Source organism: Centropristis striata, chromosome 2, assembly GCF_030273125.1.
Source record: "Centropristis striata isolate RG_2023a ecotype Rhode Island chromosome 2, C.striata_1.0, whole genome shotgun sequence".
Classification (NCBI taxonomy): domain Eukaryota; kingdom Metazoa; phylum Chordata; class Actinopteri; order Perciformes; family Serranidae; genus Centropristis; species Centropristis striata.
This window is the reverse complement of record NC_081518.1, coordinates 18,566,215-18,583,379: the sequence shown is the minus strand read 5'-3', so window position 1 is coordinate 18,583,379 and position 17,165 is coordinate 18,566,215. Positions and strand designations below refer to the sequence as shown.

Here is a 17,165-nt window from a genome sequence, read left to right as displayed (position 1 = left end):
TGTGTAATTAAAATGACATAAAGTTATGTGTGTGTGCTTATGCGCATGTGTGTGTGCGACTTGCGTGTATCTGTAATCACAGCAAAGATCAAAGGCAATCAGAGCAAAGATCAAAGGTGATCACAGCAGAGCAATCAACAGAATTAACTGCCACCTGTTGAATGTTCCGGCACTGTGACAGCAGCCAGAGGTGGACAGACTGGAATTTCTGGCCTCGAACAGAAAGCATTTTTGGCAAAACCATAATACCTATCATTGATCCGACTTCACTTTGAGCGTCCTGAGTTCTTCCTGAACGTCTACATATGTTGGTTTGTTGTTTTTTTTACGAAAAATGAAAAAATAGCTTTGTTAGAGCGATCTAGAAAAACTGTTACATCTCCCTTTTTCAGAAATCTTCCTGCGTTTTCTAATATGGGAGCCAATGGGGCTGTTGGTGCGTATTGGTGGTGCATCTGTGCGTCCTACGCCCAAACTATAACTCTGACAGCTTTACCAGAGGATTGTGAGTGAGAAGACAAATTTTCCTACGTTTCTATGTATAAATTATTTCTGTAGAGTGGAATTTATTTTATTTTTTTTACATTTTTTTCTCTCCCTCTACACTCTGGCGATGATTTCACACACTGTGACACGAACATTCCGTGCAATACACACCCATTATAATCTCAGAATTTCTCCAAAAATGATCATTGTCATTGAACAGGGATTGATAAAAAACTAAATGACCTATCAAAACGTGGATTAATAATAATAATAATAATACATTTTATTTAGCAGCGCCTTTCAGGTCACTCAAGGACACTTTACAAGTTAAAACAAGAGCAAACAGATAACAAAACAAAACAAAGACAAAAACAATTAAAAGTGCTAGTAAAAACATCATGACATCTATAGTGAGAATGCTATCCTGAAAAGGTGGGTTTTGAGAGAGGATTTGAACTGAGGGAAGGAGTCAATGTTTCGGATGTCCGGTGGGAGTGAGTTCCAGAGTTTGGGAGCAGAGCGGCTGAAAGCTGAAAGTTGCTGTAGGATGGGGGTGATGTGGTGGAAAGAGGGGGTTTGGGAGATGATACGGGCAGCTGAGTTCTGGACCAGTTGGAACTTATGGAGGGATTTCTGGGGGAGGCCGAAGAGGAGAGAATTACAATAATCGATACGGGAGGTGACAAGGCTGTGTACAAGAATAGAGGTGGTATGGGGGGTGAGGGAGGGACGGAGGCGATTTATGTTACGAAGATGGAAGTAGGCGGTGCGGGTGGTGATGTTGATATGGGATTTGAAGGAGAGTGAGCCATCGAGGATGACACCCAGACTCTTTACCTGGGGGGAGGGGGAAACTATGGAGCTGTCGATTGAGAGGGAGAAACTGTCAACTTTGAGTAGAGTGGATTTAGTACCAACTAAAAGGATTTCTGTTTTATCACTGTTAAGTTTGAGGAAGTTTGAGGTGAACCAGGTATGAAGTTCAGAGAGGCAATCTGTCAAGGATGAGGGAGGGAGGATGGAGTTGGGTTTGGTGGAGAGGTAGAGCTGGGTGTCATCCGCATAGCAGTGAAAAAGAATATTGAATTTACGGAAAATAAGGCCAAGGGGAAGGAGGTAAGTAATGAAAAGGAGGGGACCCAGGACAGAGCCCTGGGGGACACCAGAGGAGACAGGGGAGGGTTGGGAACGGAAGGATTTAAGTTGGATGAACTGAGTGCGGTCTGAGAGATAGGAGTGGAACCAGTCAAGAGGGATGCCAGTGATGCCGATGGAGGATAATCTATTGAGGAGAATGATGTGGGAGATTGTGTCAAAGGCCGCACTCAGGTCAAGGAGGATGAGGATAGAGAGCAAACCAGAATCAGCTGCAATAAGAAGGTCGTTGGTGATTTTCAGAAGGGCCGTTTCAGTGCTATGGCGGGGACGGAAACCAGATTGGAACTGTTCGTATAAACTGTTTTGAGATAGATGAGAATGGAGTTGAGAAGCAACGATTTTCTCAAGTATTTTGGAGATGAAAGATAGGTTGGAGATGGGGCGGAGGTTATTAAAGTTGTTGGGATCTGAACCAGGTTTTTTGAGGATTGGGGAGACAGCAGCTGTTTTGAAGGGTGGTGGAACAGAACCAGTAGTGAGAGAAGAGTGGATGATAGCAACAATGACAGGGAGCAGTGAGGGGAGGCAGGATATGACCAGGGCAGTAGGGAGGGGATCTAACTGGCATGTGGATGGTTTTGATTTACGGATGAGATCAGAGATAGCAGAGGGATCAGGGAGATAGAAAGCGGAAAATGGCAGACTGTAGGGGAGAGGTTCAGAGGAGGGGGGAAGTGAGGGAGTGGGGCTCAAGTGCTGGTGGATTTTTTCTACTTTCTGATTAAAAAACAAAAGGAGGGAGTCACACATGTCCGAAGAGTACAGGTGGGGGGGGGGTGGGAGATCTGGGGGTTGAAGGATTTTGTTGAGAAGTGAAAAGAGTGCCTTGGAGTTGCCATGGTTGGAACAGATAAGACTGGAATAATAAGTGGATTTGGCTGAAGCGATAGAGTCCTTATACTGTAAGATATGAGTTTTGTACATGTCGTGATGGACAGTGAGACCAGTATTTTTATGGAGACGCTCAAGTTGACGTCCTTTGGACTTGATGGAACGGAGTTCAGGGGTGAACCAAGGGGCAGAATGGGAGAACGAGACAGACCAAGTTTTAACAGGAGCGAGGGAGTTGAGAATGGTAGTGAGCGAGGTATTGTAGTGGAGAGCCAGTTCATCAGGGGAGGAAGAGTAGTCCGGGTCCGGTATAGAAGCGATGGTGGAGGAGAGGGTGTGAGGATTTATGGCCTTGATATTACGGAATGAGATGAGACGTGGTGGCTTGGTCATGGAGAGGCGGAGTGTGACATTAAATGAGAGGAGGAAGTGGTCAGTGATGGGGAGTGGATCAGCTGTGCAGTTGGTGGGAGTGAGACCAGAACAACATATTAAGTCCAGTGTGTGTCCTTTGGTGTGGGTAGGGAAGTCAGTGAAGATGCGGTAACCAGAGCTCTCAAGGCAGGATGAGAAGTCAGAGGTGAGGGGGAGAGTGGTGTTGTCCAAGTGGATATTGAAATCTCCCAGCAGAATCACATTAGGGGAAAGAGTGGAGAGATGGGCGAGTAGAGCAGCAATGTCATTTAAAAACTCAGAGTGGGGCCGAGGTGGACGGTAAACAGTGGCCACAACGGTGGGAGTAGGACCAGGTAGTTTACAGGCCATACACTCAAATGAGCTGGATGCAGGGACAGAGACGGGAATCACTTTCAACGTCTCGCGGTGAATTATCGCGAGACCTCCGCCGCGACCTGAGCCACGGGGTAGCGAGATGTAAACAAACCTTGGAGGGGTAGCGTCGTTGAGATGCGAAAAGTCGTTAGGCTGCTGCCACGTCTCTGTCAAACAGAAAAAGTCAAACTTGCGGTCGGTGAGGTAGTCCTGGACGAGATGGCCTTTGCTCATGAGTGAGCGGATGTTCAGAAGCCCGAAGTTGATGGTGGAGTTGTCGTTCTGGAGAGTAGTGCTAGCCGACCTGGGTAGGCTAGCTAGCAAGCTGTGGTCAACCCGGCGGCAGCCGGTGTTTCTCGGAGGACGACGAGTGGAGGACCAGAAGGATTTTATTGGTTTGGAGTTGTCATTATGGAAGTTCCGGCGGGAGCCACGGTGAATGTATTTTCGGCGGTGCAGGAGAATGTCATCCCGAAGGCGCAGCACCACAGGTGGAGGCTCAAACAGGTGGGAACGGAACACCGATACACACAAGACTTGTGTCTACTGTTTAAAGTTTAAATGGAGTCTCTAGGTGAAATTATGCCAAAGTAGTAAACGTTTAAATATCTCAAATTATTGTTCTTTTTTGCTCATTTTTTTCCGGCCGTCCCATTCACTTCAATGCAAAATTTTGGGCAGTTACGGTGCGAAAAATTTGTATTCCGTAGAGAAAAGTAATAGCACACCGATCCCGATCAAACCGCAATATTTGATATATAATTAGGACTAGTAGCGTGACAAAATTGCGTCCGGAAGAGGAAGAAGAAAAAATCCACAGAATAACAATAGTGCTCGGGGCTTTGCATTGGTCCCTACAGCTATTGCTGTACGGGACCAGTGCTCGGTGCGATTGCCCCGTGGCCCTAATAAGATGCCTTTAATAAAACATAGGAGAACCCTTATTCTCCTTAACAATAATTCTCTAAATATGCAATGATTAAGCTGGAATAGTGGCATTAGAATGTGCGAGAGGTGCCATATTTAGGCTTTTAGGGCAAAAATGTTCTCCGGGGAGTATGCCCCCTGACCCCCAGACTTATTTATATGGAGGTGTAGTATGATATATTTCTTATAAGATACTGGTATCGGATCGGTACTCGGTATCGGCCAGTACCCACAGCACAAGTACCAGAATTGGTATCAGGAGTGAAAAAATGGTATTAGAACATCTCTAACCAGAACCAGACTGAACCAGAACCAGACTGGACCAGAACCAGACTGAACCAGATCCTGAGACAGACTGGACCAGGATCAAACTGAACCAGAACTAGAGCCAGACTAGACAAGGATCAGATTAAACCAGAAACCAGAGCCAGACTGGACCGGGACCAGACTGAAGCAGAACCAGAGCCAGACTGGAAAAGGACCAGACTGAACCAGACTAAACCAGAACCAGCCAGAACCAGACTGAACCAGAATCAGAGCCAGACTGAACCAGAACTAGAGCCAGACTGGGCCAGAAGCAGACTGAACCAGAACCAGAGCCAGAACCAGACAACCAGAACCAGACTGAAGCAGAACCTGAACCAGAACCAGAACCAGGCTGAACCAGAACCAGAGCCAGACTGAACCAGAACCAGACTGAACCAGAAACAGAGCCAGACTGGACCAGAACCAGACTGAACCAGAACCAGAGCCAGACTGAACCAGTACCAGACCAAAGAAAACTAAACCAGAACCAGAGTCGGACTGGACCAGAACCAGTCTGAGCCAGTACCAGAGGCAGACTGGAGCAGAACCAGACTGTACCAGAATCAGACTGAACCAGAACCAGACCAAAGCAAATTACACCTCAACCAGAGCCAGACTGAATCAGAGCCAGGCTGGACCAAACCAGACTGAACCAGAACCAGAGCCAGCCTGAATCAGAACCGGAGCAAAGCAGACTGGTGTGGTGCTGGTTGGGTTGAGTGGGACTCTGGTTTTGGTTCAGGTGTGGCCCCAGTGAGCAGCTTTGTGTTCTGTATTATCGGTTCGAGTTAAACAGATCAATTTCGTTGTACTTGTACTCTGTGCAATGACAATAAAGGGTTCATTCATTCATTCATTCATTCAGATCAGAACGTATAACTGCTGCAGTACCAGCAGAGACGAGCAGAGACCACCAGAGCACGCAGGCCGAGACCTTCCCGTCTTGACTCTAGACTCATGTCCCCCCCCTGTCCCACCCGTCTGGACCGCCCCCTCCCCAGGTGACCCGGCCATACCAGACCATGTCCAACGCGCTCAGCAAGCTGTCGGTGCTGAACAGCAGCCACTCCCACTTCATCCTGTCCGACAACGGGACCAGCGGCAAGTACGGAGCGGAGGTCCGTCTGAGGAGGCAGCTGGAGAAACACATCGCCCTGCAGAAGATCAACACGCGTGAGTCACATTTATCATACATATTACACTGAACAAAAATATAATCCCAACACATGAGCTGAACTCAAAGATCTAAAACTTTTCCTATGTACTCAAAATAACCATTTCTTTCAAATATTGTTCACAAATCTGTCTAAATCTGTGATAGTGAGCCGAGATAATCCATCCCACCTCTCAGGTGTGGCATGTCAAGATGCTGATGAGACAGCATGAATACTGCAGCCTAAGGCACACCTGGTCAATAATCATACTGTCTAATCAGCATCTTTATGTCTCGTGTGTGTGTGTGTGTGTGTGTAAATATATGTGCGTGTGTGTCAGGTCTGGGGCAGGGTGTCCCCGTAGTGTGTCTGATCCTGGAGGGTGGTCCTAATGTGATCTCCATCGTGTTGGAGAGTCTGAGAGAGGAGCCTCCTGTCCCCGTGGTCATCTGTGACGGCAGTGGCCGAGCGTCTGACATCATCAGCTTCGCTCACAGATACTGTGGAGAGGACGGGTCGGTACACACACACACACACACACACACACACACACACACACACACACACACACACACACACACACACACACACACACACACACACACACACGGTCAGGTTTTGGGCTTCCACATTGTCTCTATAGAACATTGAGTGTCTCTGACTGTCTGTCTGCCCGCCGGGCGCCAGTCACATGATGCCTGCTGTCCGTCCTCAGGTTGCTAAGCGACGGGGTCAAAGATCAGCTGCTGGTCACCATCCAGAAGACGTTTAACTACAGCCGCAGCCAGGCGGCACAGATCTACCTCATGGTGATGGAGTGCATGAAGAAGAGAGCGCTGGTCGGTCATCACTCATTATTATTGTTGTTGTTATTGTTGTTAGTGCCTTTACAATAAGATGACAAACATCACTTGTCAATCAAAGGTAGCCAGGCCCCAAATCACACCCTGCTTTATCTTCTGTTTTCTGTAAAATTGGACATTGTTACACATTGACATCAGAGTGTTTCCCCCTGCTGGCTGCTGACAGACTACAGGCTGCAGACCTCACACACCTGACACACACACACCTGACCTCACTCACCTGACACACACACACCTGACCTCACTCACCTGACAAACACACCTGACACACACACACTTGACCTCACTCACCTGACACACATACACACCTGACCTCACACACCTGACCTCACTCACCTGACACACACCTCACACTTGTGACCTCAGCTCGTCTCAGCTCTCAGCTCTCTGTGACATTATCATAATGATGATGAAGATTTCACCTTTGACCCCAAACTCTTAATGGAGATTGTTCCATTTATTTAATCCGTCGATGCTGAGAGCAGCTGTCCACTCTGAAACATGAAGCATCCTGAAATCAGTTCACAGCCTGGAGAGAGAGAGACACGCACAGAATCACTGAGTCAACGTGTGTGTGTGTGTGTGTCTGTGTGTCTGTGTGTCTGTGTGTGTTAGATCACAGTGTTCAGGATGGGCTCTGAGGGACAGCAGGACATTGAGATGTCCATCCTGACGGCTCTGCTCAAAGGTAGTTTAACACATAAAAATAAATAAATAAATCTACACTGAACAAAAATATAAAGACAACACTTTTGTTTTTGCTCCCATTTTTCATGAGCTGAACTCAAAGATTTAAAACTTTTCTTATGTACTCAAAATAACCATTTCTCTCAAATATTGTTCTCAAATCTGTCTAAATAGTGAGCCGAGATAATCCATCCCACCTCACAGGTGTGGCATGTCAAGATGCTGATTAGACAGCATGATTATTGTACAGGTGTGCCTTAGGCTGGCTTCAATAAAAGGACACTAAAATGTTCAGTTATATCTCAAAGTACAATGCTACAGATGTCACTAGTTTTGAGGGAGTGTGCAATTGGATTTAGATAGATTTGTGAACAATATTTTAGAGAAATTGTTTTTTGAGTTTATAGAAAAAGTTTAAGATCTTTGAGATCAGCTCATGAAAAATGGGAGAAAAAACGAAAGTATTGCGTTTATATTTTGTCTGTCTGTCTGTCTGTCTGTCTGTCTCAGGTACGAATGCGTCAGCATCCGATCAGCTGAGTCTGGCACTGGCCTGGAACAGAGTGGACATCGCCCGCAGTCAGATCTTTGTCTACGGAGTCCACTGGCCGGTCAGTGTCCTCTGTCTCTGTCTGTCCTCTGTCTGTCTCTGTCTTCTGTCTCTGTCCTCTGTCTCTGTCCTTGTCTGTCCCTGTCCTTGTCTGTCCCTGTCTGTCCTCTGTCCTTGTCTGTCCTCTGTCTCTGTCTCAGTCTTTGTATGTCCTCTGTCTCGGTATTCTGTCTGTCCTCTGTCTCTGTCTTCTGTCTCTGTCCTTGTCTGTCCTCTGTCCCTGTCTGTCCTCTGTCCTTGTCTGTCCTCTGTCTCTGTCTGTCCTCAGTCTCAGTCTCTGTCTCTGTCTGTCCTCTGTCCCTGTCTAAGCCATCAGGAAACTGTGAAACAGTGAGTGTTTCTGTGGCTCAGCTCTGTTTGGACCTTTACTGTGTAACATGTTTTTTTCTCTGTCTCTGTCTGTCCCTCTCTCTGTCTCTGTATCCGCCTGTCTCTGTCTGTCTCCGTCCCTGTCTCTGTCTGTCCCTCTCCCTGTCTCTGTATCGGGTCTGTCTCTGTCTGTCTCCGTCCCTGTCTCTGCAGCCTGTGAGCTCTGTGACGTTGGACCGTCCAAAGAGTCCGGCGGCTCAGCGAGCGGCAGCAGGAGGAGGAGGGAAAGGGAAAGGCCGGGGAAAGAAAGGGAAAGGGGGCAAAACCAAACCTGAACCACCAGAGGAGACCGACCCCCGAAAACTGGAGCTGCTCAACTGGGTGAGAACTGAACCTCCACAGACCAGGTCCTGGTCCTGGTCCTGGTTGTTTTCCTGATACAGGTGATGAAGGTGCAGGTGCTGAAGGTGCAGGTGTGTCCCTCAGGTGAACTCTCTGGAGCAGGCCATGATGGACGCTCTGGTGTTGGACAGGGTCGACTTTGTGAAGCTGCTGATCGAGAACGGAGTGAACATCCATCACTTCCTCACCATCCCCCGCCTGGAGGAGCTGTACAACACGGTGAGACACACCTGGGACACACCTGAGACACATCTGAGACACACCTGAGACACAGAGACACACCTGAGACACAACTGAGACACACCTTGGACACCTGAGACACACCTGGGACACCTGAGACACACCTGAGACACAGAGACAAACCTGAGACATAGAGACACACCTGAGAGACCTGAGACACTCCTTTGAGACACAGCTGAGACATAGTGAGTTGTTGCCATAGGAACAGAGTGAGTTGTTGCTATAGGAACAGAGTGAGTTGTGTTCTATAGGAATAGAGTGAGTTGTGTTCTATAGGAACGGAGTGAGTTGTTGCCATAGGAACAGAGTGAGTTGTTGCCATAGGAACAGAGTGAATTGTATTCTTTAGGAATAGAGTGAGTTGTGTTCTATAGGAACAGAGTGAGTTGTTGCCATAGGAACAGAGTGAGATGTTGCTATAGGAACAGAGTGAGTTGTGTTCTATAGGAACACAGTGAGTTGTTGCTATAGGAACAGAGTGAGTTGTTGCTCAGATTATGGTGACGTCACTCAGCTGTTTGTCTCTAATCTGGTTCTCAAGCTTAAAACCACATGTGGGTTACAGCAGCTGTTGCCGTCTGTCTCTCTGTTCTCACATATTGTCATTATGATGATGTTCACACGCTGTTAATGAGACGTGTGTGTGTGTGTGTGTGTGTGTGTGTGTAATCCTTCACACTGCTGCAGTCAGAACATTATAAAGCTGATTTACACTTTTCATGACTATAATAATTTATAGCATTTGATTGATTTCCTGATCGTGGTGTCTCCCACTGTTATATTTGTTTATATACATTTCTATATAAATGTATTTATTTATAATGAGCCCTGTGTGTTGATGTTGTTGTTGACTTTTCATCAGCATCCTGTTTGTTTCTTTGTTTGTTTGTGTCCTGTAGAAGCTGGGGCCGGCCAACACACTGCACTTTGTGGTTAGAGACGTGAAGAAGGTTTGTGTTCTTGTATGAATCTCGATATATAGCATAGCCTAATAATAATAATAATAATAATAATAAACCTGCAGACACGAAACCATCGGTCAGCTCTTTCAAAATAAAAGCTGCTAAAGGCTAATTTAATGTTGTTTAATGAAACTAAATAGTTTGTTTTTCATTCATGGAATTAATATCAATAAATTAGATTTCTCACATTTCTCCTGCAGGCCTGAGCTACTCATAACTATAAATAACTTCCGTAAGATGACAAAGGTTCCAGATGTGTATAAATCCATGTTTCAGGGGAACCTACCTCCGGACTACCAGATCACCCTGATCGATATCGGCCTGGTGCTGGAGTTCCTGATGGGCGGAGCTTACCGCTGCAAATACACCAGGAAGAGCTTCAGGACGCTGTACAACAACCTGTACGGCCTGAAGAGGGTGAGCAGCGTCTCACTCATGTCTTTTATTTAGAAATAAACTACAACAACACACACACAAATATAATTAACTCATTGTTTCATATTTTCTCTCGCAGCCGAAAGCGCTCAAACTTCTTGGAATGGAGGTTTGTTGCTTCTGATTTCCATATTTCTGCTCTGTATGATGACAGTAGTGATGATGGACCCATCTGGAACCACGCGGGCCCATGTGGACTCATGTGGAACCATTTGGAACCATGTGGACCCATGTGGACTCATGGGGGCCCATGTGGACCTATGTGGACTCATGTGTGCCCATGTGGATCCATATGGATCTATGTGGAACCACGTGGAACCACGTGGGCCCATGTGGAACCATATGTAACCATGTTGGCCCATGTGGATCCATATGTAACCATGTTGGCCCATGTGGAACCATGAGGACTCATGTGGGCCCATGTGGACTCATGTGAGCCCATGTGGAACCATGAGGACTCATGTGCGCCCATGTGGAACCATGTAGAACCATGTGGACTCATATGGGCCCATGTGGACTCATGTGAGCCCATGTGGAACCATGAGGACTCATGTGAGCCCATGTGGAACCATGTGGACCTATGTGGACTCATGTGTGCCCATGTGGATCCATATGGATCTATGTGGAACCATGTGGAACCACGTGGGCCCATGTGGAACCATATGTAACCATGTTGGCCCATGTGGATCCATATGTAACCATGTTGGCCCATGTGGAACCATGAGGACTCATGTGGGCCCATGTGGACTATGTGAGCCCATGTGGAACCATGAGGACTCATGTGCGCCCATGTGGAACCATGTAGAACCATGTGGACTCATATGGGCCCATGTGGACTCATGTGAGCCCATGTGGAACCATGAGGACTCATGTGAGCCCATGTGGAACCATGTAGAACCATGTGGACTCATGTGGGCCCATGCGGACTCATGTAGAACCATGTGGACTCATATGGGCCCATGTGGACTCATGTGGCCTGGTGTCCCTGCAGGACGACGAGCCCCGTCCGAAGGGGAAGGGGAAGAAGAACAAGAAGAAGGAGGAGGAGGTGGACGTGGACGTGGACGACCCGGAGGTGAGCCGGTTCCAGTACCCGTTCCACGAGCTGATGGTGTGGGCGGTGCTGATGAAGCGCCAGAAGATGGCGCTGTTCCTGTGGCAGCGCGGCGAGGAGGCCATGGCCAAAGCTCTGGTGGCCTGCAAACTGTACAAGGCCATGGCTCATGAGTCGTCACAGAGCGAGCTGGTGGACGACATCTACCAGGACCTGGAGAACAACTCCAAGTGAGTCCCTCAGAGACTGGGCCCTGGTCCAGTCTGATGCAGATCTGGTCACTAATGTTTAGAAGCTGCCAGCAGAGTAAAGAATCACATTTCCATGAAATTGTCATGAAAGGATCTCCTGCAGCGTCTGCTGAACCAGACTCCATGTAGAAAACCATTGTTTTAACAGCAGTGTTCTTGTTCTTCAGACCTGACAAAGCATCAATTCAGACTGTCTCCACATCAGCATCACGTTGGAGTTATTTCAGCTCCTTTAGATCTGTTTATTCACATTGAATCACACATAAATCGGCTGCCATGTTCTGGGATTGAACCAACAACCTTCCAATCAGTAGGCGACCTCTCTACCAACTGAGTCACTACTACTACTTATTATTCAGCTTCAGCACAATTGTGTTAATGAACCAGCAGTCATCAGACTCAGCTCCTGCAGAAGCATCAGATTATTGATCAGACATGGAGGATCATTTCAGAGAGGGACGATGACAGAAAGTAAAAACACAAAAGTGTTTCTGCTTTTAAACTCACATTAGTAATGCAACACCTGTCCCACGTAGCTAAGGACTTGGGTCTGGGTGTAGTAGAATGGTGGGCGGAGCCCTGGGTACGTTTTCTAAATTCAGTGGCTCTCTTAACTGTTTATGTAACGGGTTGTGTATGGACCCAGTTGCAGCACACAGGAGGCAGAAACAGGAGGTAACCAGTCTTTAATCACAAGCAAAGGTTCGGTACACAGGAGTTCAGTCAGGCAAGGCAGGCAAACAATCCAAAAGGATAAGGCAGAGGAAGAGTCCAAAAAGAGTCAAAACACTAGAAAAACGCTGGAGAATAGGACACATGGTACACTAACAATCTGGCAGTGAGTGTGTGAGGCAGGAGTCTTTGGCCGTGTTCAGACTGCCAGCCAAAATCCGATTTTTAGCCCATCCAGATTGGAACTGGATGGCTCTTTTGAAGTCTGAACAGTCACAAATCACATGAAATCCAATTTTTGCGAACCGGATCGAAACCACCTTCGGGAGGTAGTTTCAGATCACATTTGGACAGGTGCGTCTCAGTCTGAACCGCTCCAAACACTCAGATCGATTTTGACTGTCCATGACGTCACTCTATGCGTAGCGCCGGCAGCGCGGAGACGAGGTGTCCACCGGCAGCCACGCCCGACTCATGCGGGCCCGGTGGGGGCGTCCATCCGCCCGGTTTCTCCCCTGGTGCGTCTGAGATGTTCTGCACCTCTACTTGACAGTGTTAAGGCCAATATCGTGAGGTGACCTGCCTCCCTCATGTTTGTCGTTGTTGTTGTCGCTGTCACAATTATATGACGTCTGACGCCGTTACTATGGCAACCTGTCAGCTCAGTCAATAATGTGGCCCAGTCTGAACAGAGCTATATCCGATTTGGACACTTGCTAAAAACAGTGTGGACAGTCAGCCCTAAAAATCGGATTTGAGTAGGAATCTGATTTGAATCAGATTCACCTGCAGTCTGAACGCGGCCTTTATAGTGGCTTGATTAGTGATGAAGGGCACCTGGGTAAACAGGTGAAGAGAGTCTGGCTGATGAGGAGGGAGTGGCTGACAGGTGGAGTGAGGAGGAGGCTCAGTGGAAAATTACTGGGAGACAGAGCTGAAACTGTGACAGTTTAGGTACATTTCTAAACTTTTAAATGCCTGGCGGAGCCTCCAGACAGATTTACAAAGTTGAACAAAAGCTTCTCACTATTTTTAAGCTTTGACCTGCAATTTAAGCCACACAGCCTCTTAAACCATCATGTAAACCGCTTAGACTTGTATACCTTGTAAACATGACACAAACAAGTTCACTTCAGATTAAATGGAAATAATTTTTAGTGTCTAAAGTTTTTTTAGTAACACAATAATAATTTCAGATCACATATGCAGTAGCAGTCAAATAATAACAATTCCCTTTAAATCCCTTTGAAATGTGAGTCTTTACCACAGTTAATAATTCAACATCACCACTTCTTCTCCTCTTTAACCCTTTAAAATTTAGCAGATTAAAAATGTTTTCAACTTTTTTCTGCATAAACCTCTTAAACAACTTCTGCCCTGCTCAAAAGTATCAAATGTTTAAATATTTTAGCTTTTTTTTTTATCCCTTTAAATGCCAGTTTGATTACACAATGTCATTCATGTTTCTTATGAAACCCCCCACACACAAAAATTTAGTAATTTTCCATATAATTAATCATTTTTGGCTGGGCATTTGTTTTTTATCACAGCCTTGTATATGTCAAAGATAAGCAGCAAACTTGATTTTGATGCATTTTTAGTTTTTGTGTAGTTTCAGATTTAAAATGTACTCTGTATATGGACACTTGATGGCAGACATGTCCACTTTCAAAAAACACTATAAAAATATTACTGGTAGATTTTTTTTTTTTCAACTTTTTTGGGTGAAATCTTTTAATCACCTTCAGTCCTGATCCAAACTATCAAATATTGAATAATTATCAGGATTTTAACCCTTTAGATTCCAGTTTGATTACATGATGCTAATACTTCTGTGTTGTGTTGGAGTCACTGTGGTTAGAGTCCTGTCACAAACTGTTTGCTCTTGTGAGTTTGAAGCTGCTTTTTTAAAAAATATTTTATGCATTTTAACCCTTTCAATGATTTTTATATATTTATACTAGGGCCGGGACTACATTTAAAAAAATAATCTAATTAATTATACGCTTTGTAATCAATTAATCAAAATTAATCACATTTTAATCGCATATAAATATTTGACCTGAGAACAGTGAGAAGTAATTTTTTTCACATGGATTTTTAGTATACCATTGAATAATGACTGAATACATAATCTTAAGCAACAAAAATATTGTTTATTTTTGTTCAAGTCCAACAGACCAGTGCAATTTTTGCTATTAAGTGTAACAATAGCAGATTTAGAAATATAGTACATTTCAGAAATTCAGGTAGCCTATAGGTAGGTAGACCTTCTTTAAACTATAATACTTATTATGCAGCCGCTAGCTGCTATATATTTTGCATTGAGGTGATACTTGAGGCTCGATGTGCTGCGGTGATATGCGAATTCCTTTTTGCATAGCTTGCAGACAACCATGCTGTTATCAACGCTTCCATCCGTTGTTTTTTTGTAACAGAATGTGCCATCATCCACGGGGCCAACCAAAGCGGTCTTATCAGCTTCTTTGTTCATGTTCACTGTGGTTCGTTGTTGTCTGAACTCATGAACGCTAGTTGGGGCTCCAGTATAATCGATCCGACTGAAACTCATCCAGTGAGAAACGTTCCGCGGTACAAAAATAAGTGCGATAAAAATGCGTCAATTTTCTTAACGCGTTCATTTTTGTGTAACTAATTAATCTTAATTAACGCGTTAAAGTCCCGGCCCTAATTTATACATTTTAAACATCTATAATATGACTTTTGCTCGAACCATATTTATGTATTTTTTTAACTTTCAAGAAACTATTCATATATTGTGTGGCTATGAATTTTATCATGTCTATATGACTTTTAGCAGTAACAAGAAAACTGTCTCTGCATCTGATGGCCTGCTGGGTCAGCAGGAGGGGATCCGGACCCCCCTCTAACTCCTGACTCTGTTCCTGCAGAGAGTTCGGTCAGCTGGCCTACGAGCTGCTGGATCAGTCATACAAACACGACGAGCAGGTGGCGATGAAGCTGCTGACGTACGAGCTGAAGAACTGGAGCAACTCCACCTGCCTGAAGTTGGCAGTCGCCGCCAAACACAGAGACTTCATCGCCCACACATGCAGCCAGATGCTGCTGACCGACATGTGGATGGGCTGCCTGAGGATGGGCAAGAGCAACAGCCTCAAGGTACCACTTCCACCAGGACCAGGACCTGCACCAGACCGTCAGGTCTCAGGACTGTGCAGGACCTGGACCGGACTGTCTGGTCTGTCCATATATTTATATCAAAGGACAGAAGAGTAACTTCATGCTCAGAACAAATTTAAAGGTTAATAAAAAATAAATGTTTGTATTACTTGATCAGCTGATGAAGGTAATGTTCCTGCCTGCTGGGAGGTCAAAGTGATAACATATACAAATAAATAATAAATATATAATACATCTATAATAATATTTGTGGTGATGGTTTGTGTCTGCAGGTGATCTTAGGGATCGTCTTCCCTCCGGCCATTCTCCTGCTCGAGTTTCGTCTCGGAGACGAAACTTCATTTCATTCGTCCAAAGAAAACGATGACAGCAAAACTAAAGAAGACGACAACAAATCCAGCAAGGTGCCGAACAATCAAATAAACAAACAAACAAACAAACAAACAGCTTCAGGGTCTTAAAGTTAATGATTAGTCTGATCGTCTGTTTCAGGACGCCGTCTCCAACGTGGACACCACGTCAAAGAAAGGAGATGAAGAGGAGGAGCAGAAGAGACAGAAGAGGAGAACTCCAGTCGGGAGGAAGATCTACGAGTTCTACAACGCTCCGTTCACCAAGTTCTGGTTCAACACGGCAAGTCCACACAATATAGACGCAATATTTATTATTTATATAATTTATATTTCTCATGTTAATGCCCAAAGTTTGATGAAATTATTCACATTTCAGGATTCACATTCTGACTGTGTGTGTGTGTGTGTGTGTGTGTGTGTATAGATCTCCTACCTGGTCTACCTGTGTCTCTATAACTACATCATCCTGGTGAAGATGGAGCGTTGGCCGTCTCTGCAGGAGTGGATCGTCATCTCTTACATCATCACTCTTGGCCTGGAGAAGGTCCGCCAGGTAAATGCTCGCCACACCAGACACCCAGGGACGCCCAGTGACGCACTGGGCAGTGTCTTACTAGTTATTACAGAGGTAATAACAATAAATGCTGAATCAGTCTTGATGTCCTTGTTGACCCTCCTGTCCCTCTGTCCCTCCCGTCCCTGTTGACCCTCCTGTCCCCCTGTCCCTCCTGTCCCTATTGACCCTCCTGTTCCTCCCGTCCCTGTTGTCCCTCTGTCACTCCCGTCCCTCTTTCCCTCCGGTCCATCTGTCCCTCTGTCCTCCTGTCCCTCCGTCTCTCCCATCCCTACCATCCCTCCCGTCCCCCTGTCCCCTGTCAGATCCTGATGTCGGAGCCAGGGAAGCTGAAGCAGAAGATCAACGTGTGGCTGGAGGATTACTGGAACATCACGGACCTGGTGGCGATCTCGGTCTTCCTGCTGGGTCTGCTGCTGCGGCTGCAGAACGAGCCGTCCATGGGCTACGGACGCGTCATCTACTGCGTGGACATCATCTTCTGGTACATCCGAGTCCTGGACATCTTCGGGGTCAACAAGTACCTGGGACCCTACGTCATGATGATCGGCAAAATGGTAAGAAGAAGCAAGAGGACGAACTCAGAGACGACCTGAAGGTGGTTCAGGGCTCTGATGTCCAACACACAGAGGACTGACTGTCTGAATGAATTGTTCCTGGTGGTGAACCTGATCAGAGATGTCCTCTTCTCGTCCTCAGATGATCGACATGCTGTACTTCGTGGTCATCATGCTGGTGGTGCTGATGAGCTTCGGCGTAGCGCGGCAGGCAATTCTGCATCCGGACGAGGAGCCCACCTGGCGTCTCGCTCGCAACATCTTCTACATGCCGTACTGGATGATCTACGGAGAGGTGTTCGCTGACTCCATAGACCGTAAGACTAGAGTTCATAGTAAGACTTCCTGTCTGTCCACTCTGCATGTGTCCCTCCGTCCTCTGTCAGTCCTGTCTTCATCTG

At 46.2% G+C, this 17,165-nt stretch overlaps 1 protein-coding gene across 1 annotated transcript in view; it reads left to right on the top strand.

The window, feature by feature from the left end:
- The window catches only part of LOC131988727 (transient receptor potential cation channel subfamily M member 1-like), a 35,559-nt gene that overhangs the window by 9,663 nt on the left and 8,731 nt on the right, over positions 1-17,165 (top strand). Inside the window, exons 6-22 of the mRNA XM_059353960.1 lie at positions 5,481-5,652; positions 5,974-6,148; positions 6,349-6,472; positions 7,112-7,184; positions 7,694-7,794; positions 8,316-8,483; positions 8,589-8,723; positions 9,644-9,694; positions 9,983-10,123; positions 10,221-10,250; positions 11,133-11,425; positions 15,031-15,259; positions 15,553-15,684; positions 15,773-15,913; positions 16,058-16,186; positions 16,513-16,764; positions 16,907-17,081. Coding sequence (XP_059209943.1) covers positions 5,481-5,652; positions 5,974-6,148; positions 6,349-6,472; positions 7,112-7,184; positions 7,694-7,794; positions 8,316-8,483; positions 8,589-8,723; positions 9,644-9,694; positions 9,983-10,123; positions 10,221-10,250; positions 11,133-11,425; positions 15,031-15,259; positions 15,553-15,684; positions 15,773-15,913; positions 16,058-16,186; positions 16,513-16,764; positions 16,907-17,081 — 2,521 coding nt within the window. The remainder of the gene's footprint in view (positions 1-5,480; positions 5,653-5,973; positions 6,149-6,348; positions 6,473-7,111; positions 7,185-7,693; positions 7,795-8,315; positions 8,484-8,588; positions 8,724-9,643; positions 9,695-9,982; positions 10,124-10,220; positions 10,251-11,132; positions 11,426-15,030; positions 15,260-15,552; positions 15,685-15,772; positions 15,914-16,057; positions 16,187-16,512; positions 16,765-16,906; positions 17,082-17,165) is intronic.